General features: G+C 49.4%; 1 protein-coding gene across 3 annotated transcripts in view; it reads left to right on the top strand.

Annotated features, from left to right (window-relative positions):
- The first annotated feature begins 274 nt into the window (after window positions 1-274).
- Window positions 275-9,309, top strand: part of Ntan1 (N-terminal asparagine amidase) — a 13,793-nt gene continuing 4,758 nt past the window's right edge. Inside the window, exons 1-5 of one of the 3 annotated variants that reach the window (XM_028778379.1) lie at window positions 275-456; window positions 5,583-5,685; window positions 5,760-5,825; window positions 6,085-6,193; window positions 7,753-7,826. In XM_028778379.1, the coding sequence (XP_028634212.1) occupies window positions 376-456; window positions 5,583-5,685; window positions 5,760-5,825; window positions 6,085-6,193; window positions 7,753-7,826 (433 nt within the window). In that variant the 5' untranslated portion in view covers window positions 275-375. The remainder of the gene's footprint in view (window positions 457-5,582; window positions 5,686-5,759; window positions 5,826-6,084; window positions 6,194-7,752; window positions 7,827-9,309) is intronic. The other 2 variants (XM_028778381.1, XM_028778380.1) reach the window with 2 other exon arrangements.

Below are 9,309 nucleotides of genomic sequence, written 5' to 3'. Positions count from 1 at the left end.
GGCGGATCAATTCGGCCCGAGGCAGGGGTCAGGGCTGGGTGACGCAGAGCGCGGCGCTACCCTCGCGGTTCTCCTTCGCGTCCCTAATGCCCACGTCTCTACGACTACAGCTGCGGGCACCCGCCACGACGGACGTGGTAATGAGTAGCCCCGCACCAAGGTTGGATTACATCTCCCGTGATGCCTTGCAGTCCAACGGGTATTTCATTTCCTCTACCCCTTCGGGCTGCTCCACGTCCGTCTGGACTACATATCCCGGCAGACTGCGCGGTGAGCGTGGCGCCCGCGGCGGGCGGGGCATGGGACGGGGCATGGGACGGGGCGGGGCGGGGCGGGGCGGTGGCCGCCTACCTCGGCCTGGCGGCGGCCTAGGCAATGCCGCTGCTGGTGGACGGGCAGCGCGTCCGTCTGCCACGGTCCGCTGCGGAGCTGGTCCGAGCGCACCCGCTTCTGGAGGTGAGTGGCCCACTCAGGCCTGCAGGGCGGGTGGGATCTCCGCAGCCCGGCCACTAGTGACCTGCTGAGACGGGGCCCAGAGAGGTTAGGTGACTTATGGAAGGTCGCACAGCATGTACGTAGCGCGAAGACACAGGGCCCCCATCTGCAGTAGGCGGGCTCTACAGGTCGGGGTGGTCGTGCGGCTCCCCGCATTTCCCAGATGCAGACAGGTGTGGGCCCCAGTCCTTTGCACGCTCATTCTTGCCCCTCAGGGCGTGGGGGGGGTGGATTATTTTTTAGCCAGAAATGCGGACTTTGTGTGGAAGTTGCTAGCTCCGGGCGTCTTGTTCTTTCCCTGTGGGGACTTCTGAAAGAGGGCTCCTAGTGAAGCAGTGGTGACCGAGTGTTCCACATGCTAGTTTGAACTCAGCCGGTCCATCGATCTCACATAGAACAGTTAGGAGGGGACCTGTTTCCTGATCAGTCATACCCTTGAAGGAAAGATGCCCACGTTCTCTCTGAGAACCTGGGATTACGGAAAGCATTCCAGAAGTTTCCTCTGAGTCGCTGTGGGTTTGTAGTTCTGTCTGCTTACTTGCTTTGTCCCCCCTGGATCTACTTCCTGGAGCAAACGCTTCCTGAAAGCAGATGGCATTGTGCTAACCAAATATTTGTTGGGTAAATGAATGGGCAGAATGACCCCTGAGAACTCTGGGACAGGGAGACTGTGACTGTCAACTGGAATTTCAAGACAGACTGATCGTACTAGTGGCTCCTGCAGTCGGACTAGGCACTCTACGCTGTGTTCATGAAGCCAGAAATAATACAAGAAAAGTTTCAGCCACATCAACGACTTAGGGGGTTCTCTCCTACGTCTGAAACCTGTACTTTAGTGGCCATGTAGCACATTCCATGAGAAGGCAGAGACAGGTGATGTGGGGTGGTGGTTTATTTAGGGACACACAGCCAGGAGGGATGCAGAGTGGACAGTTGGCTTTCAAGAGCAGGGAACGGGGGAGGGGCAGGGAGGCCCCCAGTGAGGGCCGGGGGAGGGGGGGTTGCTGCAGGCAAAGACCAGGGCAGCAGCTGGAGTGTGGACTTCATGCCCAGTGCTGAGGGAAAGGCTCACTTTCCTTAGGGCTTTGTAGAGGGAAGTAGATTCTTCTCATAGTTTTGGTTTAATTTTGTTTTTGAGACAGGGTTTCTCTGTGTAGCCTTGGCTGTCCTGAACTTGCTCTGTAGACCAGGCTGGCCTCAAACTCCTGGGGACAAGACTCCCGGAGCCAGCAACGTCCACACGATCTGCTTGCCTCTGCCTCCCGTACTTTATTTATATGATAGGCAATATTGTCTTGTTTTTTTTTTTTTTTCCTGATACTTTCATTGTCTAGCTCAGGCTGGCTTTCCACACCTGTGTCTCAGCTGTGTAAGTGCTAGGATTGCAGAGGTGAACTATGAACTACCATGCCTGGCCCATTCCCATGTGCCCTGCCCTGTATTTCGCCCCACCCTTTCCCTCTTTCTTTCTGGGTGGTGGTGGTGTGAGACAGGGTTTCTCTTTGTATCCCTGACTGTCCTGGAACATGCCTGGACAATATGCCTACCTCTGGCTCCCAAATTTTAGGATTAAAGGCTTGCACCACCATGCCTGGCTTCCTGTATGTCTTTCACAGAGCAGTATCTGAGTACACAGCCCCAGCAAGTCATAAACCTGATTAGTATCCCCCTTCCCCTCTCTTGCCATTACACTTCCTTGGGCAACAATGAACATTTTAGATGGAAAATTCCAGAACACTTAACTGTCCTGTGTGTTTCCCCTCCCACCCTTCTTTTGTGAGAGGTATCACTGTAGATGACTAGTAACTCATGACCTTCGAAGCCTCAGCGGGCATGCACCATCATGCTGCCTATGAGTTTGAAACCCCTTTCCTCATAGCCGCTTGTTAACCCCCTTCCCCAGCATGTCTGGCTTTACTGCTGTCTGGTTTTAGGCACCCATTGCTCAGCCACAGTAGAAGGCCCCATGCTGTGCCCAGTGAGAGTGTCTTTACTCTTACTGACTAGACCGAGGGCTGTGAGGACCAGACACACAGTGTGGTGGGGTCTCTAGTTAGTAAAACTATTTGGGAATGAATAGGAGGTGTGGCCTTAGAGAAGGCACATCACTGGGGGTGGGTTTGGAGGTTTCACAAGCCCATGCCAGACCCAGTGTCTCTCTGCCTTCAAAACTTTCAGCTGTTGCTCTTATCGGCATGCCTGTGTGCTTCTCGATAAGGTCCCAAATTAAATGCTTTTTTTTTTCTCCTTTTAAATAAGAGTTGCCTTTGGCATGGTTTTTCTTCACAGCAGGAGAACAGTGACGAAGACACAGCATGATTCCCAAGCCCCATGCTTAGAAAGAAGTCAGGATTGGAACCCTGCTGTCTGCCCTTCACTTTGGAGGTTGTGTAATTCAGTACAGTAGCCACTTGCCATGTGGAGCTGTTAACACAAAAATGTAACTGAGCACTTGTGGAGAGACCCCCGGAAGCACTAGCAGTCAGATGCTGAGGCAGGCCGTTTGGAGATTACACAGTGTGTTCCAGGGTAGACAGGCAGGGGGGGCTTGGCAGTCACGCGTGGCACGCTGACACACTGTGTGTTGGCGTCTATGTTTTTTAAAGAGTCTTCTGTGCTGTGCTGGGTAGAAGCCCAGGACCTCCCACTCCACACCCCTGCCACTAAGCCGCACACAGCCACGTTTCAAGGTGGAGCAGGTACTTTCACATTCATGTGTCACATGGCAGAAGAGTAAGGGGTGTGGGCTGGTCTCCAGAGTTGCAGACGGACTTTCCTTCCCTCCTGGCCTCACACATGCTAGACAAATGCCTACTGCTAAGATACACCCCCAAAAGAAGTGAAAAGAATATTTTATAACAGTAAATTATATGAATTCAAACATGCATGTCCCATGTCACATTTTATTAGAACACAACCACATCCATTGCTCTGGCTGCTTCACTGTATAACCACAAAGACCTTCAGGCTTGCCGTCTAGACATTCTGACAGAAATATTTGCTGACCTCCATAAAAAGAGCAGTACCATTTGATGGGCCATTGGAAAGGAAAGGACTGAGAGACACTAGAGTGCACATGATCAAATACCAAGAAATAGGAGACACTGTGGCAAGTGGGCCATAACTACTTTAGGAGGTATGGACAGGGATCTTGGCTCAGTGGATGACCTGCAAGCACAGGGATCTGAGTTTGGATCCCAGCACCCACATAAAAGACTTCACAGAGCTTATGTAATCCCAGCGCTGAGGAGTGGGACACTGGATCCAGGTGCTGGGTAACCAGCCAGTCTAGCCAAAACAGTGAGACTCAGGCTCACTGAGAGATTCTGTCTCAAAACACCAAGGCAGGCTGTCAGGATGGCTCACATGGGCTCGCTGCCAAGCCCGATGACCATATTTGGTGTCTGAAACATACATGCTGGAGCAGAAAGCTAATACCTAAGGGTTGCCCTCTGGCCTCAACGTTCAGGCCTAGTGTCTGGCACATGCCACATGTGTGTATGTGCATGCACACACGAAACAGAAATAAGGAACAGAATAATAGAGGAAGGCATATGATATTGACTTGGCTTCCAGCAGTGCACACATGTACACCTCAGATGTGTGCACTTCTCACACATGCACACCTCTCACTCATGCACACCTCTCACACATGCACACCTCTCACTCATGCACACCGCTCACTCATGCACACCGCTCACTCATGCACACCTCTCACACATGCACACCTCTCACACTTGTATACCTCCCATGCATGTCTACCTCACACCTGCATTTCTCCCTTTCTCTCATGCACACTAGTGTGCTGAAGTGAGGCTTCATTCAGAAACAGCTTTTATCAAGTGGGAAGAGACCATGCTAGCTGTTCTGTGGCATGGCCATGTTTGGCCGCCTTTGCTTTCCTTTCTTGTGTTTGTCTTGAAATGGTAAATTGTTCTCACACCACTTTACTCACTGGTGGTGAGCCAGTTGTGAACATGAGTGGTAAGATCTGCCATGTTAACTCCTCCCCAAAGGAGATGAGGACAGGAACTGGGAAGTGGGAACTCGTGTCTGGTGTGTCACTGGGCTGGGGTGTGATGAAATATGAGACAGCCAAGTTTACCCTGGCTTGTCCAGTAACCTAGCTGCCTCACCAGTTGGAGGTTCTGTGGTTTAGTTTGCTGTGTCTTTTGCTTTCCTGTGCCCCACCCTAACCTTGATGGTGACTGACTTCTGAGCCCAGAAGTTCTCACATCCTAGCGTCTGAAAAATGGGAACTCATTAGAAGAAGACAGACAGTGCTTCCTTAGTTCAATTGATCATTAGGTTTATCAGGTTTGTTGGATTTTATTAAGTCATCAGACACAAGCTTGCAGGAGCACCGGGCATGAGAAATGGTATAGGGAGATGGTATAGACGGATGCAGAACTGCAGCAGGTGTAGGACGCTGACACACGGCGAGGCTTGCTTATCTCAAGTTGGAAGGTGGAATTCATTTTAGTAGTGTGTCACCTCTCCCACATGTGAGTATGTGCCCAGGCTGGCCTCTGCCTCCTGAGTGCTGGGATTACAGGTGTTTCCTACCATGCCCTGCCACTTTTGCCTTTAAGCTTGCTTCAGTCTGACTGTTTTGTGATTTCCTGTGCTGGGATTATAAGCATGAACCACCACTCCTGCCTTGATTTTCTTACACTTGTAAAATGGTGTTGCAAACCTATAATCCCAGCACTCATGAGGTAGAAGGATGGACAGGGTAAGGACAGCCAGAACTGAGGGGGTCGGGGGGAGACAGACACAGAGAGAGACAGAGACACAGAGATAGAGAGACAAACAGAGACGGGGCAGGGGACAAAACAGAGACAAAAAATAAGGTTAAGTCTCAGACTCTTGAACTCTGATGAAGGATTGGCCCCTCTCTCTTGGGCACTGGGATCTGTGTCACATGTTGTTTAGTCAGAGTAAGTGTTGCTGCTGCCTTTCTTTCTGTTGCCAGTCCAGCACAGTTCAGATATGTGGCTTCTGAGTACACACTGGCTCTCTCCCCTCTCTAGGACTTCAAGCCTCACTAATTCACACCACTATTTTATTCTGTTTCAATTAAACAGGAAAGAGCCAGACTTCTCAGAGGTCAGTCTGTTCAACAAGTGGGACCCCAGGGCCTTCTGTATGTTCAGCAAAGAGAGCTTGCAGTGACTTCCCCAAAGGATGGTAGGTTAGGAAGCAGTGCATTGGGCCGTATCCCAAAGCTACTGGGTGTTTCATGTTATTTCTTTTTTAAACAGGCTCCATCTCCATTCTGGGTTCTGATGATGCTACCACTTGTCACATTGTAGTCCTGAGACATACAGGTATGCTAAGAGAGGTGAAGAAGACTGTGTGTTAACCCATCCCAACCACATGGGACCACTGACTTTCTCAGTTTGAATTTCCTAGTGAACTTTGAAGCCATATCTTGTCTGCATAGTGTCTCCTTGGTGCCCTGATCAGATGGGTTGGCTGGGAAGCATGGAGTCTTCCAGTTTTCTTACAGGGTGCCTAAAGATGAGGTGGTCAACATGTCTCACTTGCCAAAATATAAAGAATAACTCCTTTACCCTTGCTTTCCAGGTAATGGGGCAACCTGCCTGACACATTGTGATGGATCTGACACCAAAGCTGAAGTCCCCTTGATAATGAGCTCCATAAAATCCTTCTCTGAACATGCTGAGTGTGGAAGGTAAGTGCCATGCTGTTGCTGTACGGACACTGTGGGGGATAACCTGTGCTTGCACACCTCGAGCATGGTTGGTGTTTATACTGACTGGATGGGTGGGTGGGTGGATGGATGGGTAGGTGGATGGGTGGGTGAATGGATGGGTAGGTGGATGGATGGATGGATGCATGGGTAGATGGATGGACGGGTAGATGGATGGACGGGTGGGTGGATAGATGCATGGGTGGGTAGATGGCTAGACAGGAGGGACAGCCAGTACTGGACTTTTTGTTGGACAGGGCTATGTAGGCTGACCTTGAACTCATGATGCTCTCTCCCTGCTTTCCTTAGTGCTGCCATTACATGTCAGGCTTCTGTGTTCAATTTTAAACTTAGTTTGGCTTTGAATTTGTGTAATGTTGGGATCTTTGCATCTCAGGAGGTATTTCTGTGGGAGCCACTTGTTCTAGGGGCCAAGAACTTCCTGTTGAGTGTAGCTCAGTGCTCATACTCTAAGGCAGGCAGGTGAGTAAATGGGTAGGAAGGACTGAAGAAGGCAGCAGGGTCAGCTGAGTGTGACAGTGCTCACCTCACGCTACACACCTCAGCAGGCCAACAATCTGAGCATGGATATAGGGTAAGAACCAGCCCTGACTAACTGTGCCTCTGCATTTCATCCTTACCCTGTGACATGTGGTCATGTACCAAAGCCACATAGCTTGTTAAGCTCTGGCCTGTAACCCAGGCCTGGCTTTCACTTGCTCACATAACTGGTCCACTTGTTCTGTTGTTATACTTGGCTCTTATTTTCTTGGTAGTCTTTGAAGGAACTAGTACAGCCAGACACAGGTACTTAAGTTCTTGGGGACACTATTGGTCAGCTTTATAGCGCAATAAGTAAGTTAAAAAAATTGGGAGAAGGTATGGTAGCACACCTTTAATTCCAGTATTGGGAGGCAGAGGCAGGAGGATGTCTTAGTTTGAAGCTAGCCTTTTCTTAAAAAATAAACCAAGTTTAAACTTTGTATATGTATGTATATGCTAGAAATTGGATGTTGGGCCTTGATATGCTAAGAGTGTGTAGGCACTGATTTCTTTTTAAAACTCAAATCTTGTGGCTGGGTCTGTGTCACAGGCTGGTAAGCTTCACAGGCTTTTGACTTGTGTGGTTGTAAAATAGTCTTTTCCTTTTGCTTTGGAAGGGTTCGTAGAACATAACTGTTAGCTTTTCCTGGTGTACTTTCAGACAGTGTTTAGGTATTGTGGATATCAAGGCCAGCCTGGCAGGAGCGGAAGCAAAGCCATGGTGGTCACAACCCAGATGCTCTTTGGTGGAGGTATTGCGAAGTTCTAGAGTGTTCCACGTGGGTGGCTGGGTGACACCGCACTGAGGACCCTGGGTGATAGCCTTGGCAACCTCACATGGCACCCTACTGTGCCACAAGCATTTTCATCCTATGTTGTGGGAGACACAGAAGCATGCTGTGGATGTTCATGGAGCCACTAACCATCTTAAGTACCATCTTAAACCAGCACTCAGTCGTGTCTGCTCTGTGCTCTCACCATTGCACCTCTCTTGGCAGGCTGGAAGTACATCTTGTGGGAGGCTTCAGTGATGACAGGCAGCTGTCACAGAAACTTACTCATCAGCTTCTTAGTAAGTTGACCTCCCACTACAATTACAAACGTGTCAAAGATGTTCTTTTAAAACAGGAATTAATGAATTCTTGGGGAGTACTCTAAGCTGTACAGGAACAGAATTATTCTGGCAGGAGTGGTCTTTGTAATCTTCAGAAAATGAAAACAGCAATGATAGTCTTTTCTGTTAGATCAGTAAAGAGAAGACCAGTTATGTATTGGTTATTTACTAGGTATTCACTAATGCTACACACATACCCTGGGGCAGCCTGCCATCCAGGAACCCATTCTAAGAAAATCATCTAAAGTGTGCACAGAAAGAGGCTGGCAGGGTGACCCAGTGTGTAAAGGTACTTGTCACCAAGCCTGACAGAGTTTGATCTTTGGAAGAAGGAAACTGACTCCTGTAAGTTGACCTCTGACCTCACATGCTTCACAAGTAAGAAAATGTAAAAAACCAAACATTTGCACAGAGAGTCTGACCCACAGATAAGCAAGCAATACAACAGTGCTGACAACAGGAAACACCCAGTGTCCTGAGAAGAGTCACAGATGTACTAGATGTTACCCAGTGAACCGGGTGTGGAGTCCATGCTTGCAGTCCAACACTTGGGAGGAGAGTGAGGCAGAAGGTTGTTTATTCCTAACAAGCCTGAGCTATACAGTGAGACCAACAAAAACACTTGTGAAAGCTTGGTATGGTAGAACACCCCTTTAATCCTAGCACTGTGGGAGGCTGAGGCAGGTGGATCTGAGTTTCAGGGTGGCCTGGGCCATATAATGAGACCCTGTGTCAAATAATCCTTATTGAGAAGTTTTAATTGCATGGGGCAGGAGTGGCGGTGGGGGTGGAGGGGAAGGGACCTGTGTCTTACAGAAGCAACCAGAATATAAAACTATATGGTGTGTCTGGTAAGTCGTCTTTGTTATGAGCTTAGCTGAATATGGAAACTGAAGGGTAACCTACAGTGGGGAGATGGGCACTCAAAACCTACGTACTTTTGTTCTCTTGTCCAAAAACATTCATAAAATTTTGGCTCTGGGGACTGAAATGATGGCTCAGTGGTTAAGAGCACTGGTTGTTCTTCCAGAGGACCCAGGTTTAATTCCCAAGACCAAGATGGCGGCTCACAGCTGTCTGTAGCTCCAGTTCCTGGAACACGGTACACATACATCACTGGCAAACTTTAGACACATAGCACACGGTGCACACACACCACCGGCAAACTCTTAAACACATAGCACACGGTGCACACACACCACCGGCAAACTCTTAAACACATAGCACACGGTGCACACACACCACCGGCAAACTCTTAAACACATAGCACACGGTGCACACACACCACCGGCAAACTCTTAGACACACAGCACACGGTGCACACACACCACCGGCAAACTTTTAGACACACAGCACACGGTGCACACACACCACCGGCAAACTCTTAGACACACAGCACACGGTGCACACACACCACCGGCAAACTCTTAGACACATAGCA

Source organism: Grammomys surdaster, unplaced genomic scaffold (genome assembly GCF_004785775.1).
Source record: "Grammomys surdaster isolate TR1022 unplaced genomic scaffold, NIH_TR_1.0 334, whole genome shotgun sequence".
Classification (NCBI taxonomy): domain Eukaryota; kingdom Metazoa; phylum Chordata; class Mammalia; order Rodentia; family Muridae; genus Grammomys; species Grammomys surdaster.
The sequence above is the reverse complement of the archived record's forward strand: the minus strand, read 5'-3'. Positions and strand labels throughout refer to the sequence as shown.